The 25,941-nt window shown below is 41.8% G+C and overlaps 1 protein-coding gene and 1 long non-coding RNA gene across 12 annotated transcripts in view; both read right to left on the bottom strand.

The window, feature by feature from the left end:
- Nucleotides 1-1,910: 1,910 nt before the first annotated feature.
- phldb2b (pleckstrin homology-like domain, family B, member 2b) overlaps nucleotides 1,911-25,941 on the bottom strand; it is a 42,576-nt gene continuing 18,545 nt past the window's right edge. For 3 of the 11 annotated variants that reach the window (XM_086191163.1, XM_086191161.1, XM_086191162.1), the window contains 21 exons: nucleotides 21,979-22,163; nucleotides 20,418-21,638; nucleotides 17,213-17,590; nucleotides 15,449-15,610; nucleotides 15,100-15,237; nucleotides 13,761-13,889; nucleotides 12,889-13,044; nucleotides 12,704-12,814; nucleotides 12,530-12,604; nucleotides 12,279-12,419; nucleotides 12,059-12,115; nucleotides 11,655-11,789; nucleotides 11,377-11,565; nucleotides 10,545-10,688; nucleotides 10,341-10,440; nucleotides 9,114-9,264; nucleotides 5,152-5,242; nucleotides 4,908-5,054; nucleotides 4,377-4,596; nucleotides 3,820-3,905; nucleotides 1,912-3,731 (listed from right to left, as the gene is read on the bottom strand). In XM_086191163.1, coding sequence (XP_086047289.1) covers nucleotides 3,591-3,731; nucleotides 3,820-3,905; nucleotides 4,377-4,596; nucleotides 4,908-5,054; nucleotides 5,152-5,242; nucleotides 9,114-9,264; nucleotides 10,341-10,440; nucleotides 10,545-10,688; nucleotides 11,377-11,565; nucleotides 11,655-11,789; nucleotides 12,059-12,115; nucleotides 12,279-12,419; nucleotides 12,530-12,604; nucleotides 12,704-12,814; nucleotides 12,889-13,044; nucleotides 13,761-13,889; nucleotides 15,100-15,237; nucleotides 15,449-15,610; nucleotides 17,213-17,590; nucleotides 20,418-21,638; nucleotides 21,979-22,163 — 4,157 coding nt within the window. In that variant the 3' untranslated portion in view covers nucleotides 1,912-3,590. Of the gene's footprint in view, nucleotides 3,732-3,819; nucleotides 3,906-4,376; nucleotides 4,597-4,907; nucleotides 5,055-5,151; nucleotides 5,243-9,113; nucleotides 9,265-10,340; nucleotides 10,441-10,544; nucleotides 10,689-11,376; nucleotides 11,566-11,654; nucleotides 11,790-12,058; nucleotides 12,116-12,278; nucleotides 12,420-12,529; nucleotides 12,605-12,703; nucleotides 12,815-12,888; nucleotides 13,045-13,760; nucleotides 13,890-15,099; nucleotides 15,238-15,448; nucleotides 15,611-17,212; nucleotides 17,591-20,417; nucleotides 21,639-21,978; nucleotides 22,164-25,941 lie in introns of all 11 variants that reach the window. The other 8 variants (XM_086191154.1, XM_086191155.1, XM_086191156.1 and 5 more) reach the window with 8 other exon arrangements.
- LOC147241784 (uncharacterized) lies at nucleotides 15,786-17,154 on the bottom strand. The gene is made up of 3 exons (XR_015110855.1): nucleotides 17,071-17,154; nucleotides 16,941-16,970; nucleotides 15,786-16,436 (listed from the first exon to the last, which is right to left on the bottom strand). It is a non-coding gene; the product is annotated as an uncharacterized LOC147241784 (long non-coding RNA).

The raw sequence follows: 25,941 nt of genomic DNA on the forward strand, positions 1-25,941 counted from the left end.
GCAAATAAAACGGCAGAAGAAAACTTAGTCTGCCTCCCGCCCAAGTCTCCTTTCCTCAGGTGTCAACGACAACGCAGCGTCCAATTCACACTGAACAGATGACGGAGTAGTTGTCCCGCGGGTCCAGTATACAAGTACACACAATCTGTGTATGCCACTTCTGTTTCAAGCACCTGGTCATCCACTCTCATGGTGGGCTGATTTCCAGGCCAGCGCGAGTGTGAATGTCCCTCTGCCAAAGCTGTAGTACTTTATTTGCTCTGGTAATGAAGTCTGAGGTCGCAGTGACCTTCAAGACGGAACAAAACGCACCAGACAAGCATGTGTGAAGCTATTTCTTCAGTTAAAGTTTGAGAAAGTGGCTCTGATGACGGACGCTGAGTCACGCAGCTGAGACAACACAACCAGCCTTTGGCTTCATCCAGTCCCTGCTGACCTGGGAGACCCTCACTGGCTGACAGGAGTTGTGTCAGTGCTGGAGGAGGTTGGAATAACTGGAGACGGCATCTCTAAAGAAACCGAAGTATGTTGCGGAATATCTGACAGCTTCCTGAAAAGCAGACTAAACAAGGTCTAGTTATTTTCTTTTTTTTTTCATTTGTTATAGGTCCTGGCTGCCAATTAATTCAATTGAGAAAAAAAAGTGAAATCCCTTTGCCTTATATTTATCTATCTATTCGTTAGCCATCTAGTTTGACTATTTGGGTCTGGACATACTCAGTTACATATCAAAGAAATCTAACTTAATACAGTTGATTTAGAACTCAAAAGGCTAGTCAAAGTCGACAGTGAGAGAGGGGGAAGTAACAGAGGTTCTGAAACTGACTGTAGCATTCGTTTGAAGCCTCACTGCCATCGGACCAACCAATTGCACAGATGAGGTACACAAACAATATAAAGTATCCTGTTATTGATACCATGTTAGGTCAGAGTGTTGTGAATATCATCCCTCCCACCAGTCAGCGGATTACATTTTTACTACGTATATTTCCGTCAATATACATATACTTCTGTTCGGATATTCGCTAAAGAAGGGTTTTACTTTTTTGTTGACGTCCGCAATGCATTACCGGTAGGAGCAATCTGCGCATGTCAGAAAGCGGGTGCGCCTCGCAGAGCGGGTCGTCCACTCATTTCCTGTTATAGACTCATGCGGTGACGGTTCTTCGCCTTGACCACGACTACGGAGCATCCGCGTTCGTTATTGTAAGGACACATACAGCAGACAAATGGTTTGTTTTTCATTATAGTGTGAAAAAAGCCAAAGTTAAAAAGCTGCATCTAGTTTTAACGGTTCATAGACACACAAAACTGAAGCAAATACAGGTGCTGGGCTGAAATATAAGCATGTATTTGAAATATTTTATTTTTTCTGGATATACGTATTAAGTTTAATTAGCAAAAATGTCAGTGGATGAGATTTACCGCGTCTGAGATGAGGCAGCTGCAGGCATGAGTCCAGTCGTGAGGTGAAATCATTTAATCATTTCTATATTGTCTGCACCATTATTTGTTTATTTATCACACTTTGTAAAACAGGGATATGATGTGAAGATTGACAGTACCACGCTCTACCACACAGTGGCGCAGTAACACTACAATATTTGTTCGAGAAAAGAAAAATCGTTCATTGTAGTTTTACACATTCTTATGTTACTGGGTTCTATGTTCCAGTAAGAATTTATTGAAGTTAATTTGTTCACTGGTGTTGAGTAAATAACTGCAAACATAAAACCAGTTAAAATTCAAGAACTACTTCACATAGAGGTTTGTTTTGTAAAAGTAGCCAGCATTTTTTTGGAACTTGCAATTTTACTTTGGTTGTTATTGCTAAACTGAAAATTGTGGTTAATTTTGACATTCCAATCCATTTGAGGCTCTTCAAAAACACACACATGAACGTTATGAGAAGTAAAATATATAATTTTATTATTAGGAAGGAAATACAAAATAATCAAGATACATACAGTTGTAGTGGCATTAATACAGTAGGGATTAATGTAAAAAAAAAATATCCAGGAACAAATTTATTTCCTGGAACCATGAGAACAGATTACATTTTTTGGAAGTTATTGTTCTCAATTGAAGCAGAGTCAAAGCAAATATACATCATACCGCATAAACATGTACTTTGGTCAAAAAAAGAAAAAAAAAAAGGAAGAAGACATAGCAATATAGATAAAATAAATGCAGCGATTAGCGGACTGAAATATTCAAATGTAGTTATTCAATAAAAGCTGCTTCTTAACGTGTATCATTAAATTAGTGGTAGTAAAAGCGATGCAGTGAAAGCTTGTGGACTTGTATAATCAGCAGCATCAGTCAGTTTCATGTTTAGAGGCTAAAAGACTACATGTACCATCAAGTTTGTCTACCTGGTGTCTTTACACTCAATTTCATTCTAAAAATGTTGTCATACACCATCATATCTCCACATTTGTCTGGTTCCTCACCACAGGCCGTTTGGTATAGATGGATATTTCTAAGTCCCACAAATATAATAATCATAATCGGCTTTCAGCCACGCAGTTATGATTATAAAAAAGGCACAAGACAACCCTGAAGTCAATAAAGGACTGTAACTGAGTATCTTAAAACTAGCTAAAACTCAGCAAAATGTACAAATAGCACAAATGTCAAATGTGTCGTAGCAAGATTCCTCTCACTCGTCCCTTTAGTGGAGATGCACGACATGAACTGTCGTTTTAACAGCTGGTTGAGCTTTGTAAACAGTAATCCTTTTGTTGTTGTTGTTGTTGTTGTTGCGTGTGTAATCACACCCTCGTTTCTATCTTTTATGTCACTCAGTATTGAAGAACAGCACCTTGGAGCGGCATTAGGAGCCCAAAAGAAAATAGACGTGCGAGACCCAGGCACTTGGGTGAACATGAGTGTGTATACTCACACACTACGCACGCTGTTAAGACCTGAGCATCAAGAATAAATTGATAGTTAAATTTATTTGCTTCGGTATGTTTTGACTACATCAACATGCACGATTTACCCTTTACAAATAAAAACTGAACTGAATTGGTCTACAATTGGTTACACACGTGACAATGTTTACCTCGTGGAAATAGAAAGGCTGAGGCTTGAATCAAACTTCTAAATCTCTCACCTTTTGCTAGCTGGCGCTGGATTGGTGATATAAAGACAACTCTCAATGAATCTTTTTAAAAGTATGCCTGTGTAAAAAAAATACGCATTTGTACAAGTCAGCTGTTTTCTGACAGGCTGCTACACTTCTAACAGGCTGAGACAAGACAAAAGTCACATGTCTAATTTGGACTTCAGCAGACCCCTGGGGTACACCTGAGCACCTCGGGCCACAGCCATTGGCTGGATCACATTTCAGATCTGACACATCGTGAAATCTCTGGGATTTAACCAGCTTTTATCTTAAATTTGCCAACAGTTTCACATAAATGCTCCACATACAATTGTTCGTCCTACAAACGAGGCAGCTGAATTGTCCCATAATTGAAATAAAAACAATATCACACTTTATCTTTAAAGCCACAAAGGTTCGGAGGCCCTTTCTGTCTGTCTGCTGCAGCACATTCGCAAATCCTTCCGCCGCAGTCCTTTCACTACACCATGAACTGGGTGTATCCCTCAGCACCTGTGACGATCACGTCCATCCAGATCCTCATGGCCTCTGGAGAGGGAGCGACCATGTAGTAGACCCTGTCGTGGGTCTTCACGCTGAAGGTCAGGGAGGGGTTGGGGCTCTGGGAATGACAAAACAGGAAAATTGTGACGAAGAAGGAAGACTGCAGGAAAGGATATGGATGATGGCGGAATGTTCACGTAACACACTTTATGCGCGTTCTTCAAGTGGTCGTAATACACTTCTTCAATAGCTTGGAAGTAGATCACTCCTTTCAGCTTGGCTTCATGCTTATCTGCAGACATGAGATCACAGCAGATGGCAAATGTCACGTCAATGAAACGTCTACGTTCGCGCCTTTAACCACAGCTGCCGTGAGCTGGAGCTTGAGCTTGGCTGCTAAGAGCCAGCTCAGTGCTCTCTGATCATTTCAACAGGGGCCCAAAAATTTGTGACTTGTTTACATGACATATTAAGAGTTGGCGGAAAATGAATTGAACAACACATTGAACATGACATATGTCACATATTACAACATACACAGTAACTGTCTCATCCTGTACCAAACCATATGACATTCAAATTTTCTGTACAACTAAAATGCGCTTTTTTTTTTAGCTCGAGACTTTCTAAGGTCTGATCATCAAATTTCAGACTTGTCACACTGCAGCAACCCTGTTACATAAAACATCAGCAGATGAAATTCTTGTGTGTGTTCTTCAACATACACAAAGGCGATGTCACCGCATGTATTCACGTCTCCTACCTGCAAAGTAGGACAGTGTACGTCGATTGCGGTCGAAGACAAACCAGCGCTTCTTCCAGGTTTTGATTTTGCCCCCCATTTTGACCAGGTAGCCTCTGCAGGTCTTCTCAGAGATGGACAAGTGGTAACACGTGTCTGTGTTGTGGCCCGCCGACTCAATGTGAGCCCGCAGGTCAAAATCGTCCTTCCGCACTGGTAGGTACCGTGTTAGCGGCCGGGACTAGAGGGGAGACGAGCAATATGATGGTGAATGATGTGTTTGAGTGACTCATGCAAATCATGCTGATGTGAATCATATGTGAAGGGGGGTCAGATCAAGGGCCAGACTGTTGTTTTTGCAGCAAAAAGTAGGAGAACACAAGAAGAAGAGAGAGAAAAAAGAACCGCCAGCATAGTCATCACTGAAGCATTCAGTAGGAGGGGAAAAAGACATGAAAAACACTTTGGAATATAAAGTCATAATGTTGCCTGTAATTAGTCAGATCATGATTGAAAAGGGACAAATTCTAAATTCTAATCATATGATGTCACCTGTGCTCGCTGCTTCTCTCGTAGTTTCACCTCACGGTCAATGAGTTTCTGCCGTCTGCTTGTTTCTTCCTGGAGCCTCTTCTCCAGTTCCTCCCTTCTTTTCTTCTCCTCCTCCAGTGCCTGTTTGCGGATTTCCATCTCTCGCTCCTGAGGAGTGGTTATTAAAAAAAACTTTATAAAAACATGTACGATCACCGAAAAATTATGCTTCTGACAAGTTTGACTGGTCACATCTGGTGGTGACCTTGTGCTCCAGGAGGCGGTTCTTCTCTGCCTGGGCCTCTCTCAGCAGACGCTCCATCTCCTCCAGCTTGGCCACATTTGACGTACTGGCACTACAATGTGGAGAAGATAGAGAAAAGGGTTCTTTACATCCAAGAAAATGGCAGAAACACACTGGGACAACAATACAACTGAGTAACCAACTTATTCTTGCACGACAAACTGAATCCATCCTGACTTTGTTGTTCCAGGTGTCCTCCTCTCTGAGGCTCTGGGTCAGTATCACAGTTGTGGATGTGAAATACTGAGCTTTCTACTGAAATCTTCTGAGACTGTGCTGAAATCCAAATATGGGAAACAACCCACATACACAGTTATGGTCACAGTAATTTCTGTTTAGACTTTTAACCCAAAAGCCACTTTCTCCTGAGTATTCCTGATTCAGTGTTTACGCATGCATGCGCGCGCGTGTGTGTGTGTGTGTGTGTGTGTGTGTGTGTGTGTGTGTGCATGTACTGGATCAAAGAAGAATTCTGCCAGAAAAGGAAGCTTGATGTCAAAGCAATCTAAGAATCTGACAATCTTGCTGCTACACTGCTGTCTGTCTTCAGTTCAGAGCACAGTACAGATGGTCTACACATGAAATACATTCTTTGCTGACATCATGGAGGGCAGTTGAGTCAGTCTGACTGAGACTTTGTCAAATTAAACATCTTTTTCCCCTAATTTGCTTGCTCAGTTCCTCTCTGTGTCTCTCTCTAACATACAAACAAACTATGACTAATCTGGAGCCAGAAGGAGATGGATACTCAGTGTTGATATGTGATGTCCCAACAATGTTGAGATGAGAAGTCCACATTAGACTCAGTCTAAACAAATCAGGACAGGAAGGGGAGAGGGGATTAGAGTACCCCCAAGTAAAAGAAATTAGTATGAATGTGAAGGAGGAGGCAAGGGAAAGAAAATGCTGTGCCACTCACTCATAGGGCAGGAATGTTTGTATGCCTCACTCCATATTCTCTCAGTTTACCAATAATGTAACAGAGTTAAAAGTACACTTTGTTTCAGTGTATTCGCCTGTGTCTGTTGAACAATTGATAGAACACTGGTAACCATCAGGAAAATCAGACAAGGATTTATTAAACAAGAGTTAAACGATGTAATTCAGTTAAAATCCAATGTAGCGATGCCGCTGTACAATAGTATTCTCTGATGTCATCTTATACTGATTACAAAAGTGGACAGTGGTCAGGTCATTAGTGCTCTGCAGCTGCTTGAATTGTTCAACTCATCATGCATCACAAACATCCACCTCGCCTAATTTCAGCCTCACTGGAACATCCATTCTTGCTGTTCTCTTACCTCGGCCGGTGAGAGGGAACCACACTCATTGTCACTGCAGAACCGCCAAGTTCTAACTTCTCTAAGTATTTGGACGACTTGAGAAACCCCTATCTTTCCTGCTCCAACATTTGTAGCTCCAAATAAGACTCATCACTGAAAATAAGATTACAATCAGGTTCTTCGTCTCTATCACTGTAGCACTGATCCAGGTTCTTCTAAGACTATGAGGACTCCACTCTCTAACCAGGGCAGTGGTCACAGAGGCAGCTCCTTCCAGGAAAAAATTTGAATGCAGACGGACCAATCTGCAAGTGGTTTAGAGCTGTGCTGAATCTATCTGCTGAAACCAGACCATACCATCGGAGGGGGGCAAAAGACACATGCAAGCAGTATAAGAGGGAGAGAAGCAAGGCAGGCCCACATGGTTCTAGTCCAGATGGGGGGGCTGGACCCCCAATTGTACCTCTACAATCATACTGGTTCGCTCAGTTCATTTGAACTTGAGAGGGCTGAGTTTGAGCGTGCACACACACGCGCACACACACACACACACACACGCGTGCACACACACACACACACACACACACACACACCATTTCATGTTTTCCATCTTCCGTAACCTGACCCCTGTAACACTAATCAAGAGTAGCCCTCTACTCATAACACACACACACACACACACACACACACACACACACCTCTACACATCCTATTCTCTAGGGAGGGACTGTGGAAGGCGGGAAAGCTCTGCTTTGCAACTCCACACACTTTTTACATTAACTTTTTCCTTGTTCTTTGTTCGCTGCACCCCTCGTCTCCTTCCTACGGTCTATGTTTTGTATTATAAACATAGAGAGCCATTTGTCTTTCCTGTCTCTTGTCATATTTGAGCTTTTAGCCTTTTTCCTCATTCAGTTCTTTATGATTAATCAGATTTCTGCCTCAGTCATTTGAAAACAATGATCTAGAGGAATAAAGAAAGAGTCATGTTCATCAGCTCATGCTGAACATAAACAAAACCCCCAAGTTGCCACAGACAGAAAAACAATCTAGACCAAGGCTGTGTTTGAGTGTTTTGGGCAGTAAAATGATTTTGTGTTGGCACAAGATACAATTTCTGTTAAGTTCTGATTAATTGGCAGGCACTAGAAGCAATTCTTGTCTCTGTTCTTATTTATTTGTGACTATACTTCATTAAATTGTGGATGTAAGGGAAGTGTATATACAGAGCAGAACTGGTCAGCCTTTCACCTCAAAATATGAAGTGTACCAATTTTGGTAGAGATCTCATGGTTGGTTCCAGTTGAACTCAGATGTCAGAATGTCTGTGTTCCAAGTTGGAAATATTAACCAAGTTCCACAGGAAAAGGAACACAGCTTATTTCCAGAACCAAAAGACGCCTCTTTCCAACTGTAATGTAGCATTCTTATTTACCACACCCCTAACAACCACCACTGAAAACATTCAATATAAAAGTCAACAAAATCCATCAAGGCCTGTAAAAGATATTAAAGATCAATAATACAGTCTCCCTCTAACAATAAGTGTACATTTCAGATTGTACATTTATCAAATAAGGCAAGTTGTCTAACGACTAATTTAATATGGAGCAGATCTATCAATGCGGAGATATCTAAAATCCAAAATGCAGGGTTTAAACACAGACATCCTCTTAAAACATCACAAAGGAAAAAAAAAGCGAAATTCATGACAAAATTCACAGTACATTAACTTAAACTAAGCAAGGAAGGTTAATACAATAAAAAAATGCATTGAAGTAAACCATCCATCCATCCATCCATTTTCTACTGCTTATCCTGTTAAGGGTCGTCGGGGGCTGGAGCCTATCCCAGCAGCCTTCAGGTGAGAGGCAGGGTTCACCCTGGACGGGTCACCAGTCCATCACAGGACCAACACATAGAGACAGACAACCATTCACACTCACAGTCACACCTACAGTCAATTTAGAGTATCAATCAGCCTCGTCCCCTCTTGATGTCTTTGGACTGTGGGAGGAAGCTGGAGTACCAGAGAGAACCCACACAGGAACAGGGAGAACATGGAGACTCCACACAGAAAGATCCCAGAACCTTCTTGTTGTGAGGCGTCAGTGCTGACCACTGCACCACTGTGCCGCCTTGAAGTAAACCAATATTAACAAAAATAGATTTGTCAATCAATCCCAACTGACTCTAATGAGCAAGTATTCCTGAAGTAAATTTCAATGACTTTTCAAAAACCTTTCTGGTTTAATTCACTTTTTAAAGACTGGATCAGACCTTGAAATTGCTATCTTATAATTCAACGACTTTTCCAAGTTTTTCATGACCATATGAACTTTGATTATGGCTCCCACAGGAAGTAAGTAACAACCACCAGAAGCGTTCACGCTTTGACCAAACTGAAAACATGTCAAGATTAATAGGATTCAGTGAAATGGTTCTTGACTTACTGTGGATGCAGACAGCCAGTGGTGATACCAATGACAAAAGCAAAGTACCAACATGTTGGGGGGGGACACAATGACACATAATTCTCCTTTTCAACGGCCTCCTTTTGGGTAGACCACTACTATACCTAATCTGGAGAATGTATGTTTGGCATGCACACACAGATATACACACACTGCAGATACGTACCTGGAGACATTGTCTGGAGAGCATGCTGAGATGCTGGTGTCAATGGAGTCTGTACTATCCACACTCATGGTATCAAAGGCCTGGTTGTCACGATATCCAAAGGCATCGAGATAGACATTCGTCTGAGAAGCTGCTCGGGAGCTGGGCTGACCTGAAAAGACACACAGAAAAAAAATTAGCTGCAGTACCATGACCGCAAACAATGCAATTGTTACTTACACTTATTCTGACCCCCCCCCCCCCCCCCCACACACACACACACACACACACACACAGAGCTGTTGTACCTGTTTCTGTTGCTCTCTCTAGGACAACAGTTTGCCCATCTGGCTTCAATTTCGGATCACAATGTCCCGCCACTTTGACAAATTCTATGATATTTCCAGACAAAAAAGATTGACACCTTCAAGGTGCAACTAGTTCAGGCAAAAATGTATCCAACTAACAGAGCTTGAAAAAGGGGTTTGACATGAGCCATGCAAAAGATGTGGACAGAAGAACATAAGGTCCAACACACAAATGTAGGTACGCAGTTCAAATAGTCTGCAGAGAAAATGAGCCAGAACTAGAAGAAGGAATGGTAACAAAATAATCCATGCAGCAACTTCAGGGAGAAACTAAACTTCTGGGTCCAGGAAGAATGACCACACTTATGTACAGACACAAACACACAGCCCTGATACTATCAGCTGCTTGCAGCAGACCCACCCAGCTGATGAGCCAGATCAAGGCACCAATGGGACCGAGGGACCAGATACATATACGATGGCAGCACTATTACAACCCAAGTATTTCAGAGTACGTTTGTTATTTGAATACATGTTCTGTACAGAGAAGCAGTTATCTTTGAAAGATCTGGCTGATGCAGCTACATCTGCATTTAACCCCACGTGTCAGCAAACATCCAAATTGAGACAAGATGATTATATTCTGTCCTGCACGAGCAGCAGTTTCCTAACGATGGGAAATAGCTGGCTGATTTTTGTGGTACAAAATGAATGTAGAAAAGATTGACTCATAAGTGTGTGTAGAGAGACTTTATCAAATGATTTAACAGCTGTTCGACATCAAACACACAAATATCATTAATAAGTCCAAATTACAGATGAGTAACATGCTTCCTGACTTCATGTGAGCACCTAAACACACCCCAACATCTACATTTGTACTTATTAATGATAATGTTTGTGGATGTATGGGCAGGATTTTGTGTAGGTGCGTGTGTACCTTTTTGTAGACGTCGAGTGTCTGTTTCCTTACTGGATAAAGAGAGAATTCTGGGAAGAATGCTGCCACAACTTGTACTCTGTACCAGGGGCTGATGTGACTATGACGAAACAAACAAAAGAAAAGATTTTGTGTCAAAATGTATGTCTTTGCTGATGTCATTCTAACCCTGTGACATGTATGTTTACATAAACATCTGTGTACCTTCGTGGGGAAGCTACGTCCAAGCGTTGCACATGTAAACTGGGGGGTCATGGTGGGTGTGGACTTCTTCCTGGGTAATGTGTCACTCAGATGAGATCCACCATCTTTATCAGATCTCTTCCTCTCTTCCAGCAAACGGAAATGCTGATCCAACACACACATAACACAAGTGGGGGAGAAGGTGGTCCCTTTTAACTCTGATTCATTACTTATCATTTGCATCAATTTCAGATTAATTGAATTCCCAACACTGCCCTACATTAGTCTGGGTTGAGGATAACAACGTGTGAGCAAAATTAAATTTGTATCAGGAAGACTTTGCAAGATAGATTATCAAATTACTTCCTTTGGTGCCATCTAGTGGTGTATTAAAGACAATGACATATATATATATATATATATATATATATATATATATATATACACACACACACACACACATATATATATATACACTGTACATATACATATATACACTGTACATATATATATATACACTGTACATATATATATATACACATACATACATTATATATATATATATATATATATACACACACACACACACACATATATATATATATATATATATATATATATATATATATATATACTGTTGTAGACTTCACGTAATGGTATGTTTTTTTTCGGCATACTGCATTTTCAATATGCTTGAATTTCATGGAAATTGCTGAAAAATATCTTTCATAGTCTGCCTTGTCAGAATTTGAATTATTTGCAACATTACACACAAAATCATAATAATAATTAGTTTGCATCAGACATTATACAACAGATGTGTCACATAACCACACACACACACACATATTACCTGCCTGCATTGGTGATGGTGTTTTTTGACAGGAAGGGGAGGTGGGGGAGAGTCAGGAAGAGGGGAAGGTTCTCTATATGTCACCATGTTCTCTGGCCAGTGCACAGAGGGTGTTTTGGAAATGGGGCAGGGATTTAGATGGGGGAAGGAAGAAGAGTGACAGTCGGCAGGTGAGGAAGAGTGACAGAGCTTTAAAAAGAGGAAAGGAAAATTGTCAGAAAACTGAAAAAAAGGACAGAAACGAGGGAGAGAGTCTCTGTGTATTAAACTACACACACCTCATCCTCAGTGTCGTCATCAGGGGAGGGGTTTGTCTCAGGAGAAGCACTGGTAAGAGCAGGGTTAGGTGTGGGTTTAGGGTCCCCCCAAAGCTGTGAGTAAAGTTCATTGATTTCACTGACTGTGACATAGCCCTGGAAAGTATCATGGAGAAAATGGGGAGAAAGAAAGGGTGAGGCATAACATGGAGTCTGTTAGCCACATTAAGATGTTATTTCATTAAGACATACTTGAAAAATTAGTTTGTATTATTAGAATATAAAAAAGAATGTAGAATGATGCAAAAATATAGCAAACATGCCAATTAGACACAAACTGTTAACAATAAATGAGTACACAAAAGACATTTTCACACATTAGCATTGACATATACTGTATTAGTAGATGTTGTGCATAGCATTACCGATTTAATGCACAGCTCAGACTTCTTGTTACTTCTTCCTTTTTTACATTGCAGCAACTGGCAGTTATAACAAAGAAGCAAAAAGATGTAGAACAAAAAGAAAAACAAAAAAATAAAACAGTACAAGGAGGCATGAAGGAAATAAGAATAAGACTGTTTCAAATTATCTGGAAAAAGAGGAGAATGGAAATGAATAAATCAACAAAACAAACCAAAGTACCTCAGCATTCTTGAGAAAAAGAGAGGAAATGAGAGATGAGAGGGCACAGAGGTTGACTGGAGAAGGAGACATTGTGGAAAAGGTGGTGTCATAGCAACCGGTGCTATTAGACTGACACACATCAGCAAGAGGGGCTGTGTCCTAACGAGCAGAGAAAGAAACCCCAACCATTGGAAATTAGGATGATCCCGCTTGGAAAGGAAAAAGGAAAGTTCCAATGTTTCTACCTGACAGCTTTCAATCAATCCTACCTCTCTTAGAGTGAAGGCCTGGCCACCTGTGAGGTCAGCATATTTTCGTTCTAGTGTGGCAATATTTTCTTTCTCCTAAAAGACAGAAAATGCACCAACAAAAAAAACAATAAAATCAATCTCAAGAAGTTTATTCTTATCATTTTTACACATGCAGCATGGATATTGTTGTACCCTCTGCAGCATTGCTTCAAGAGTGCTCCTCTCTTTTAAGAAGCTCTCCTTTTCTCGCTGAGCCTGCTGGGTAATCTGTGCTGCCTGCTTCTTCAGAGTAAGCAGTCGCTCCTGGAAAAAAAATTAAGGTTATGGCTATGGCCAAATGTATAGAGCTTAACACAAAGTCGGAGTTAAGAGCAGACCTTGCGAGTGACAGTACTCCGTTGGTAGTCAGCAATCTCTCGAAGTAGCTGCTGTGTGTGGGTCTCCTTCTCCTCATCCTGTCGGCTCTCTCGCTCCAGCTGCTGGAACTCCAGGTCCTCAAATCGCTTTGTCTCTGCCTCCAGCACTTCACAGTCCTGGTACACACAAAAATAATGTTCAGGTGAACATGTCAGATAAAGAAATGCACAACCACATGGCCAAGGAAGCAAAAGACACACGTGCAAGTTTTTAATAACACCTTCACATATAAAATCTTCATTATCTGGTTTGAAGATTGTTCTCTTGGTCTTGGCATTCACTTTTTTGAAATTTTGTTCAAAAAAAAATGCTTTGAGAAAAAAAATTCTACACATTAAAAAAAACAACAACCTCATACTAACCTACAATACATTGAGCCAAGACAAACAGGTACCTTCAGCAACAAATGTATAGACTACAACACCAAAGCCTCATCTGTGTCTGATTATACATGCACCGTCATTTTCCTCATCCCAAAACACTGATCTAAGCACCACCTAAGCACCGCCTCTTAAAGAAATTCTCTTGAACAATGTGTTGATATGTGCCCAACATGAAGAGTGAATTTCTGTTTCTATTCTTGGTACTTTTAAGGACTTTCAACCCCTCTAATGAATTGTGGAGATGTGACTTCTTGACCCTAGAGAAAGGTATGAGTACTGTTGCTGTGATTTTCCTCTGAGCATATGCACACAGCTGTTACATTTGCTATTTACTACGCTTGTGATTTGTCTTTTGTCTGTATAGTTCAGTGGTTTTACACATGCAAGCACATGTCTCCATGCGTATATGTGTATGAGAGGTGTGAATGTCTGTTTGTGTGCGTACTGACCCTGGCTAGCTGCTCCTGCAGGGGCTCCTTGGTGGCCTCAGGGCAGCTGTCCAGTTGGGAGCGCTGCTCACACACATTCTGAGCCAACCTCTCTACTCTGCCCCTTTCTGCCTGCAGCAACTCACACGCCTGGCACATGCCCATGTACGCACATACATGCCCATACAAAACAGGCGCAGTGTACACAGTTGATTATGTGTATGTATAGAGGCAAAGACACATGTGTACGTGTATACACACACACACACACACACACACACACACACACAAACACAAACACAAGGACAGAGAGAGGATGGCAGCGTTAGTGGGACTGGGGAGCCACAGTTAGTTACGTTGGTGACCAGGTCAGCAGGATTAGTGCTGAGGAAGCGGGGAATAAGCTGTAGAAATCAAATCTATTTCAGGATGGAGAACTGGGGAGTTATTGAGAGGGCAGGGAGATGGTATGAAAGGTTTCATGAGTTTGGCCTCCTGCCACTTACTGTTTGACTGAGGAGTGTGATGGAAGGGACGGTGGGTATGAGGGAGAGAAGGGTGATACGGAATGACTAAGATGGGTGTAACCGAAAACACCGATGATCCTCTCTTGAAATTCCACAACATACACAGGCACCCCAAAACCTGTACAGGCACTCAGCTTCACTTGCTCAACAAATATCGAAGTCTGACTTCTGTCTCACTCTCCCTTTATCAGGATGGGGGATTGTTGTGCTCAATACTGAGATGTGCACGCACATACAACTATCGTTGATCCACTTCCATTTCCCCGTCTTGTCAATATTGATATAAAAGTAGACACACATAAGCTTACTCACACTCACACTGCCCCTGCAGCAGTGTATGTGAAAGATAGGATCGCTTGGTGACCGCTATACCCAGGCTAGTATTAGCAGATATATATTTGGACCAGAGACAGCATGAGAAGGATTAACACCTTCCAGTTAGTCACATGACCTCTACATGTATGAGAGTCTTTGAGTAGCATGTATTTACCATGGGAAGGGAAATGCATGTGCCTTTTCAGTCCCATGAACATAAGATGATAATGTGAAAATGCACAAATATAAATTGTTTTCTATTATCTAGCTCCCATTTGCTTGATTGCTAATATCTAAAAAATTCAAATGATTTGAAGATGCATGATGAAAAATCTTAGACTGTCTCAACATGACACGTCACAACAGTCCTCTCATCTTCCAGTGCTGTCTCAATAGCATTTGAACTCCTTCCTACAGTACCTGTTATTTCTCAGGATTGGTCTCCATGTTGGCCACTCGAAGAGTATTTCTCTCATTTCATGGCATTGTTATTACACTGAGGAAAAACTGGAAATTACCTTCTCTTTTTCTTGTTGAGACTTGGTCTCTAGGTCAGCTATCTTGTTGTGAAGTGCTTCCAGCGCGTCTTTTTCCTGTTGGAGGGCAGCTTGCTCCGACTCTTGTTCCGCCTCCACCAGAGCCCGCTCTACTTCCACCTTGGGTAAGTAAATAAACATAAACATAATTTTAAAGATTGGTGTCCATTATCATTACCAGCATATTTCTACAGCTGTCCCTGGTGTTTACAATGTCTCACTTATTAAAAGATGCACCAAGCAACATTCATTAGAAATTAAACCTAAAAAAAAATATTTCAACTGATGTAAAAACCAGAAATTATCTAAAAATTTAAACTTATCCAGCTACCTCTCGTGATGATTCCTCCATTTGGTTGTCCAGCTCTTTAATCTTTTGCTCCAGCTCTTCCATGTTGTTCAGAACCTGAATCCTCTCCTCTTCCACACGCCTCACTTCCTCCTCTGAAGGTCTTGTTTCCTGTCCTCTGCGGCGGAGTGCATCGTCTTGTACCTGGTGACAAAATCATAAACACATTTAGTCGACTGACTGATTGTTCATCAATAACTGCTATCATAACCAACATGGAAGGATCATAGCAATAATAATCACCACCAGACAAATACAAAGGTCACATGAAGACAAATAGATGTACTAATAGTTTATAACATATACTACCATTGTTTAGTTTCACCATAAGTTCACAAAAAAGCTCTTACTTCAATTTTGGGAATATTCATGCTCTTAGATTTGATACTACACCTCCCATAACACTTCAACAGGATGTAAAAAATCATTGACTCAGCGAGTTAATTTCAGCCTATTTGATTTTTATTTGGTTACATTTTTTTAATTATAAAAAATGTGATGCCTGACAAAATGTTAGCAGTTCCAGTTTGCAAATTACCTAATGGTTAACAGTCAAAGATGACTACGATGACGATTACTTTTATGTCAAAGGGAGCTTAAAAATTTGATGTTACCCTGACAAGTTTTGGAGTTATTTGAAGAGTCTTTTATCGTCAAAGGACTTTTTTTTTACAGCACAGATTATAATATCCAGTTCTCAGTCTATCTAAAAATCCATCCATCCATCCATTTTCTATACCGCTTCTCTGTAAAGGTCGTGGGGAGGGGGCTGGATTCTATCCCAGCTGACATTGGGCGAGAGGCAGGGTTCATCCTAGATGGGTCGCCAGTCCATCGCAGGGCTGTCAGGAGTAATTAGGGGCTCAGTATCTTGCTCAAGGATACTTTGACTAGGGGGAAGTGAGGATCGAACCAGTGACCCTTCAGTTGCTAGACGGCCACTCTACCTCCAAGCCATGCTGCCCTCTATCTAAAAATGTGCATACCATAACTTCATGTTCATTTTTTGACCGACACACAGATGGTGTAAATGTTTGAGCATTAACTGTAACTCATACCTCCTTCTCTACAAGTCCCTTGTGCTGCCCCAGGAAAACATGCCCCCCAGTTGAAACACTTCTCTTTCACAACAAACAATTGTAGACAGGACACAAGCACACAAACACCCACACATGCAAACACCAGCTGCCAATTCCAAACTGTAACACTTAGCTCGCTCTAACTTACTAAATGGGCTGTAAATATCTGCCATCTGTTTGCATGAAGGTTGTGAATGTTGATACTAAGAGTATTAGGTGTGATCACTCTCATGTTTTCCAGATAGAACAGGGAGCATAAACACATTTCCACATTAAGCCTTATTAATCTTTACAGCTGGCCGATGTCAAAGCTGTTACTACACAGCACTGTATTCCTTTCATGCATAATTTTGAGAGTACATCACCTACTATAATGATATAGAATTCTTTGTCACCTTTAAGGGACTATGGATGCACAGCTGAACCTGTGGAACCATAAATATTGCAGTTTAATGACAGAATTACACTTTACACAACATTAGTACCGATGAAGTTAAAATTCACTTTCTCTGCATACTTATTCACCCATTGAGCAAACTTTGGTCCCTCTTTCTTCTCTCGAAAGACGTTAAAGTAATTTCACAAATGTCTCATCAGCAGTGACAAGAAGGTTCCTACCAATTAAGAGTTCAAGTTGGTAAAAGTCATTAAGTATCCATTCTTATACCTCATTGGTTCTCAGAGAGCGTGGTGAGGGTGAAGGGGCAAAGCTTCGCAGACTGACGGCAGGCGATTCTGCTCGGTTGTCTCGGGTACCACTGCTGCACCTCCGTCGTACCTGTAGATCATCATCATAGTAGCCATTCTCTGATCCTGGAGAGGTCATTAGCCCATTTCCTGTTGATCCGTTAACAAATGAAGAGTCTGAAAAAACGGATGGTGTGTCATCCTCATCATCATTTAGTTGGAGTTTCTCAAGCTCCTGGTTGATCTTTTGGAGATCCGCCACAGCAGATGCCGGGTTTGTAACTGTGCCACCTCCATCCCTTTCAGCCCTGCCCAGCTCGGAACATAAAGACAGGATGGTTTCCAGGCGCTGCCGTTCCTGTAAGCAACACATGCTCCAGTCAGCGAAGGGGTGCTTGCAAGTTACAATGGGAATATGAAATACAGTTCTTTAGTAACTCAAAAAATTTGGAAAAGCATGAGTAGAACTTCCCCCGAAATTATCAATCAACTTTGAAATATTCAAAACAACCACACGTTCAGATTACCTGTGGAAGCATAGCAAAGATTAAACCCTGTGGCTAAAAACTACTAATTTTGTAAAAAAAAAAAAAAAAAAAAACGACAACAACAACAACAAAAACAGTTTGGCATATCTTTTGTATACTATTTATCTTATAATAGAAAATCCCAACTGCTCCAGTTTTCCTTGACATAGTTATCGCTGTCTGAAACACAGCTACAGGGTGTGAGATACAGGGGCTGCAATGAGTCAAAATACCCCTCTTAAGCAAAGGGTCGAGAGAGAGAGAGAGAGAGAGAGAGAGAGAGAGAGAGAGAGAGAGAATTTAAGCCACAAGCCTGATCAAGTAATATTAGGAAGGGAAAGAAGGAGAAAAGGAATGTGGGGATGTGGGACAGAGGTGTGTGTATGTGTGCGCGTGCGCATGTGTTAATTCTGTGGACAGCTGTCAACTATAATCGGAAGTGTGTATAACAACAAGCTATGACTCTATCAGGAATACCATTGCTTGTCCTGCCACTAAGGAAAAAACTTAGGAAACTTATTCTTGTGTGAAATGCTCAGCATGATACAAATTTTCTTGTGTGAGAATTAATCCAAACAAACAAATCTATACATTCCAAATATTAAGTATAATGTGAACCAGAAACTGAAACTAAAGTATGATTTTGTCACTTTGTTCTACTTTTACAGACACAAGCTACTGTTGTGTGCATACAGTTATCAGCTGTCAGATGTGTAGCAACAGGAAAGGGGGAAAAGGGAAAAGGAGAGAGTGATTAAACAGTCAAAACAGGAAAACAAAAGAAGAGAGTGAGGAAAGAGAAAGAGAGGAAGCAATGGAGGAAATATAAGTTGATGCTCTGGTATGTAGTGGACTGAAAAAGGAACACTGAAAGAAAATCATTCTACTCTCTTGTCGTGAAACAGAGAGCATTGGTTTTTTTTAACCAAATCCAATGAAAAACCTTCCGGTGGGTCCATCTTTGCAAGGATGAAGTGCATGTTCACTTTAAAACCACCAGATGGCAGAGTAAGCAAAGACAAGGAAGATACTTTCCTAACAGTTCCGTCTTGGATATACAGATTTTCTGACTTGATTAAATCCATCCATCCATTTTCTACCGCTTATCCTCTTAAGGGTTGCGGGGGGGCTGGAGCCTATCCCAGAGGCGGTGAGGGGGGGTTCACCCTGGATGGGCTGCCAATCCATCGCAGGGCCAACACGTAAAGACAGACAACCATTCACTCTCACAGCTTCACCTACGGTCAATTCAATTTTATTCAATTAGCCTCGTCCCCTCTTGATGTCTTTGGACTGTGGGAAATCTGGAGTACCAGAGAGAACCCACACAGGAACAGAGAGAACACACAAACTCCCGTAACCTTCTAGCTGTGAGGTGACAGTGCTAACCACTGCACCACCGTGCTGCCCTACTTTATAAGATAAATCTTTAAAATTCTAATATCTATAATTCTGAACCTACTGTTCAAATATATATTTACAAATAATAAACTGTTTTCAAATATTAATAGAAAACCCAGCACATTTGGTTGCATTATCTTATAAAGAGTGATAGGGGACTACTGTCTGAGAATTAAAAAGATCTGATGAAGAAAATAACATGGGTAACACTTGTCCTGAATTAACCCGTAGCTAATAGTTAACTAATGCATCTCATAATCATTAGCAATGATGTTGGTTAACTTTATGGGTAACAACAAAGATGGATTGAAAAATGGAAAGGTTGGGGTTGGATTAGGAAGGATGATGCTTAAGTAATGCTTACTCAATTTTACACTCAAAAAAAGCATTAATTAATGATTATTAACATACCCTAATTGATAAGTTTTCCAAACACCTAAAATACAGAACTAATGAAATGAAGTAAATGTTTCATCTTAATGGTGGTTAAAGAGCAACTTGCCTTTATAATCAGTTCTTCCACTGTTTTTCCTTTACCTGAGAACTATACTCCATAGGCTACTTGAAATCTAATGTTAAGCTTGTTCATTTGAACTCCGCTGTCGCAAGAAAAAAAATATCTCCCAGAGTTAACGCGACAATAGTACAACGCCTAACAAGAGAGACACATTATGAGAAAAGGACTTATAGAATTGTGTCCAGCTGTTATTATACATTGAGCATCTGTGTTTTTATCCACCTGCTACTCTATAACTCTGGTCTCTAATCTGTATCCAACATTTGACTGATGTGTTCTGTGGTTATTTAGTGGTCTGACCACACTGGGCGGACCTCCAGATGATTGACACAAACATGCATCACTCATACGCACACGTTAACACACACTAAATCCAAGCTCGGGGTTAAGAATAGTCCTGTTAGTATGGGCTTGCTGCCAGAGACATTGGTCTAGTGGTGAGCTTCACTCAGTGTGTGTATGTGTGTGTGTTTTAAGTTCCCTGGGAGAGTATGTCTGAGAGGACAAGGAAGAGGTTAGTGTGAAGAAAGGCATTCATTCCATTTCTTGTGCGAGAATGTATGTGTATGTATGCAGAAGTTGGGTAACATTTATCAAACATAAGATGCAACTCTTTGTTATCCTCAAATTTAACCGGAATGCTGTTATAAAAACAGGCCGTTGGCTGAAGCTGAGGAGGGGATGATACAGAAATATGTCCTCTGAGAGAAATAAACACATGCAAGCACATTCAAACTCACCAATCTCTCCACCTCCTGCTCACGGAGTCGCTCTTCTTTTTGACGGTGGTGGTAGTCACTCAGCTCCTCCTTCCCACTCAACGAGCTAATACTCCCTCTTCTTTCCCTGAAACCCCCTGGAGGGAGCACTCCCGCCTTCCCAAATGACTGCCTCCTCTCCCCAAGTCCTATGCCAGGTTCAAATCCCGCCTTTCCAAATGAGGACCTCCTTTCTCCGAGTCCAAGCCCCAGAGTACCAGTAAGTTCTTGGCCTACCCCACGCTTCTCCCTCTCCCCAAATGACAGCTCCAGTCCTGGATCCAGCTCTGATGGGCTTGTAGTCGTGGAGCCAATAGAGCCCACTGAGCTCGTGGAGGTCAGACTAAGTTTTTTAGCCACACGAGGGGAAGACGAACCACCTGGCCTAGATGGAATGGTCACGTCAGGTGGGGCTGCGGTGGGGGAGATGGAGGTGTTGGTGTTGGTGTTGGTGGACGTGTTCTTAGGAGAGGAGAGCGAAATAGACACAACACCCTCTCCTTGAGTTGTGGTCTGAGTTTGTTTTCTGTTGGAGGTGTGATGACTGGTATGACTAGAGTTATGGGTTAGGACAGGGCTGGTGTTTGGGCTATTGTTGTTGTAATGGTCTTTGATAAGTTTGTAACACCCAGCAACATCGGAGCGATGCGAGGGCAGTGTTGATAAACCAAGCAGGCCATTGTTGTTGTCACGGGGGGATGGGGAGGGGCAGAGGCGTGGCAGTGAGCGACTGTGCCCTCCTCCCACCATCCCAGTTAGAGAGCCTGCGGAGTATTTCCTGGTTCGATTGCTTATGGGAGGCTCTTGGTTACCATAACTACGGCGACCAAGACGAGGGCTGGAGGGCATACTGACTGCCCCTCCTGTTGATGGACTACGAGATGAGGAGGGAGGTAGAGAAACGAGGCCACTATCACTGCCAGCAACAGATGTAGAAGAGCCCTTGCCATTCCATGTAGACAGTAATGGAGAGGAGCCTGGGTTGAAGAGCCGTCGGCTATCACTGACGCTGAAATTGTCCTGGTTGCGACTGACAGAGGTGCGTGGGACCAAAGAAGAGGGGTCAGATCGCCGGGAAGGGGAAAGGGGGGAAGTGGATTTCATTGACATGGGAGGACGGTCTGCACCATAGAAGCGTCTTGCCTGCTCCTGATAGGCTGATGAGGATGACGCAGGTGATGTGACAGGTGAGGTGGGAGGAGACTAAGAGTAATAGAGGAGAAAAAGATATTAATCATTTAATTATATGATCTTAACATGTGTCACATATAAAAACAAATTCTTGAGGTAAATAAAGACACACAGAGAGCATGACTGTAGCGCAAACGCACCCAAGCTTTGTGATAGAAACATGACTTATAAGTAAATCCCTCAAACTAGGGAGAACCCAGCATAATGAGCAAGCTTTGGTTAGCCACATTTGATCATGTAGTAAACCCTGGTTAGCCATGTTTAGCCAAGACAAACAACCAGGCTAACCACAGACACCCTTTGAGACCTTGTGCAGCGTGTTGTAAAATGCAGAATAATAAACACAGCTGACCTGTGTCACACTGAAGTAGGAGGGGTTAGCGTTCCCGTTAGCTCTCAGGCTATTCTCCAAGGCAATTTTCTTGCGCTGCAGGGTGTCCATCAAGTCCCGAAGCTCGGAGGCTGATCGCATGCCCCTCGCACTGCTGGTCCCACCCACCACAGCATGGCTATAGTCACTACTGAACTTCAGGTAATCTGGAGGTGGGAGAGACAGAGAAACATATAGAGGAGGAAATGTGAAAACTGGAGACAATAATGTTTCCCAGTGTGTTAATTAAAACATAAAATTATATGTCTGATTTGGGTGCAGTCATTATGACTGAACGAACCTTAACAATACAAATACCTAAAGAGAATGGGGTCATTCAAATTGTGTTTAATTTGCTTTGATCCTCCAACATACAGTCAGGGGATGTTTCATTAGTGTGATTTTTGAATGTGCTGACTTTTTCTAGTCATGTAAAACTAATTTTACACATATAAATCAATTCTTCTTTGCCACTCAAAAAGAGTAATTGCTGATGGATGCACAGCACAACTTCCCAAGCAGACTTGGGCGACTGTGTTAGAGCAACCAAGAAGAACTAACTTTCTGTAAGTAATATTAGTCAGCGATAATCAAGCTAGGGCTGCATGGTGGTGCAGTGGTCAGCACTGTGGCCTCACAGCAAGAAGGTTCCGGGTTCGAGTCCCGGCTTGGGCACGGGATCTTTCTGTGTGGAGTCTGCATGTTCTCCCTGTTCCTGTGTGGGTTCTCTCTGGTACTCCAGCTTCCTCCCACAGTCCAAAGACATCAAGAGGGGACGAGGCTGATTGATACTCTAAACTGACAGTAGGTGTGACTTTGAGTGTGAATGGTTGTCTGTCTCTATGTGTTGGCCCTGTGATGGACTGGCGACCTGTCCAGGGTGAACCCTGCCTCTCGCCCGTTGACGCTAGGATAGGCTCCACCACCCCGCGACCCTTACTAGTAAGGAATAAGAGGAAGACGACGATGGATGGATGGATAATCAAGCTAACTGGGAAGTGGCGAGGTCCCATTTCAGGGCTAATCTAATTTTTGAGATCAGTGCATAGACTTGCATATTTGCTGATGTGCACAGTTTGGCATTTCCAATACTGGTATTTGAATCGGAAACAACTCCATTACTAGCAACTATGGGATCACATCAGCTGACACAGATCGACATACTGATGTTTCCACCTTGCTGCTACTTGAGGAACCAGTGACCATGACTTAGATAACACCTGTCCATCCAATCATTCTTCATTTTGAACTCAACTACACATGCAAAGTTTGATGAGATGCTTGCTCATTTGTGACGTTATTGTGGTGGCAAAATCCGCCCATGGAAAGACAGACAGTTTTCTGTGGTGGGCACGCTAGAGTAGGTGTTCTCCAGGACAACATTCTGCCTTGATTACATACATTGATTCATTTAAAAGCCACACACTTTGGCAACTGGCAAAAGGGAACAGAGGCATTATGCTCAGGACAAGTAAAAGGAGAAAGGATACATAGAAAGAGAAAAGAACTGGTGTACATTTGTATGAGGCACATCAACATATTGTGGGATATTACCTCATCCATGTTTTACATATTAATGGGTGGAAAATTGAGATAAAAGATCCTGTGATAGGATAGGAAAGAAATACAGAGAAGAAGAAGAAAAAGAGAGAAAGAACTGTGTGTGTGTGTGTGTGTGTGTGTGTGTGTGTGTGTGTGTGTGTGTGTGTGTGAGTACCTGAAGCTATTCCTAGATGGGGCCCATGGCGGAACAAACCCAACCCAAACAATCCACAATTGGCAGCGAAACACCCAGAATACACACAGGCATACACACAGTGAATGCACATACACACCAGCACACAAAACCATACACGTAATCCAAGACAAACAGTTGAACTTGAGTTCAGTTCCTTAGTATAGGATTTTGGGAAATGAAAGAGACCACAACATATTTTGGAATATCCTCAAAAGGCCCACCGCCCATTGTGAAGCCTTTTATTTTTTACTGTTTCAAAAGTGAGGGGGTATTTTTCCAAAGCTCAAGTGAGGTAAATTTACTTCCCCCCTGCTCAATCTGACTTCTAAATCTTCTGCTTGAAAATATTTTTTCATTTGGTAAAATTGCAAGGATTAGCAAAGGTGTTTCTGATTAGAACCATTTCCTTTCCACTATTCTAAGCAAAATTCTAAAAATCCCTCCCTCGATATTATCTTATTACTCAAAATGTGGGAAGAGAAAAGCAATATGTGAGAAACCTGCACATTTTTCATTCAGCTGTGTCTTTATGTGGAAAAGGAGCCATCACAGTGTTCTAGCTGAGACCACCCAGTGTTTAACAACCACGCATGCCCACACACACACACACACACACACACACACACAAACTGTTCTTACAACTGACAACAGTGGCTTTGCCTGAGAGAAACACACACGTGTATATACCATGTGTATATATTCTAAGAGAATACAGTTTTGTTTTGGAATTTAAAGAGAGATTTCACCTAATGTGGAGTGGGAGAGGGATATTGTTTGAGAAACTGGTGCACCTAACAGTCCACATCAGAGCTGAATTATAAGTCTCCGTGAGGAAATGTCAACCCTTTTGTGGTGGAGAGAAATGGGGTGGAAAATGAAAGGCATCATAAGATCTAGGAGCGCGCGCACACACACACAAGTGGGTGTTTGTGTCCATACATGGGCAGATTTATACTGGAGGCCTGGCATGCATCCATCAGCTCTCCTCTATCATGACTATTCTCTTCTGTACCCGGCCAGTCTCGCATTTTGTACGAGTCTCTGCTGGAGTTGCAAATGTGATTGCGAGTCTTGGAAATCCACTGGAAAAGGGTGAGGCCTTTGGCTGTCTGTAAAAATGCTTTAGCAGGGAAAGTGAGTGTGTGTGTGTGTGTGTGTGTGTGTGTGTGTGTGTGTGTGTGTGTGTGTGTGAGAGAGAGAGAGAGTGAGAGTGAGAGAGGTATAAGTCATTTTAAACATCTAAGAACTTGGGGGGGAAAGCATTCCTTGTGTCTTCGAGTTTAAAGAGCATGAACTCCACTGAATATGGTGCGCTCACACAGTCCGATCAATCACTTAGGAGACAAGCAGAGTCCAGCTGTATCACCATGGAAAGAGGAGGGCACCAGGTGACAAAAACATTCCAATATGCTTTAAATTTAAGTTTTAGCATACGTGTAACTGTGGGAGTGTATACTTAGGAACAAGAGAAGTATCTGCTTCCCACCATACTCTCCTGGACCATGTTTGCCGGTAACTTTACCCTGACATCCCTGCCAGAGGACAGGGACAAAGGGTTTGGATATTGTTGGTGCACATGTTACAGTAAAAGAAGTGATTAATTAAGGTGTAAATGGAGAAAAGCTTAAGTGCAGACAGCTAAAAGAGAAGAAAACAAACCATGTGAAAACTTGGTAAATGGCTGCAAGATTTGTCAAATAAAATCATTCTGTCTACCAGGTGCATAAGAGTGAATAAATGACAACAGCATTATACCATGTGATACAGAGAAGCAGGAATTAGCAGTAAGAAAAATAAAACCAGTGAAAGTAAGTGAGAGACAGTGGTGAACGACAGTGTAAAAGAGAAGTTGTTTGAGAATAAATAAAAACAAAATACTTTCAAGAGAAAATCCAGTTGATGGTGGTGAGAACAAGAAAAATGAAAAAACTCCATCGAGCTTGGACCAGTGATTGCTTAATTCCTGTGGTGTTTGTGAGATGCATACATGAAAATGAAAGTCATAATCATGTACATTGCAAAAAAAAAAAAAAAGTTTCTGCTCCAGTAGTAGCATCATAGGGTGATGACACAAACTTTTACAATTTGAAAGACAGAATGGATCTAAGCATCCAGCCCAGACGGTGCCCTGTTGGTGGGACAGTAGCCTCAGAGTCTTGTCTGAGTGGGTAGGTTGTGGGACAGTGATTGAGTAAAATCACAGAATT

Source organism: Aulostomus chinensis, chromosome 21 (assembly GCF_037954235.1).
Source record: "Aulostomus chinensis isolate RoL2024-O1b breed Wild chromosome 21, RoL_Achi_v1.0, whole genome shotgun sequence".
Classification (NCBI taxonomy): domain Eukaryota; kingdom Metazoa; phylum Chordata; class Actinopteri; order Syngnathiformes; family Aulostomidae; genus Aulostomus; species Aulostomus chinensis.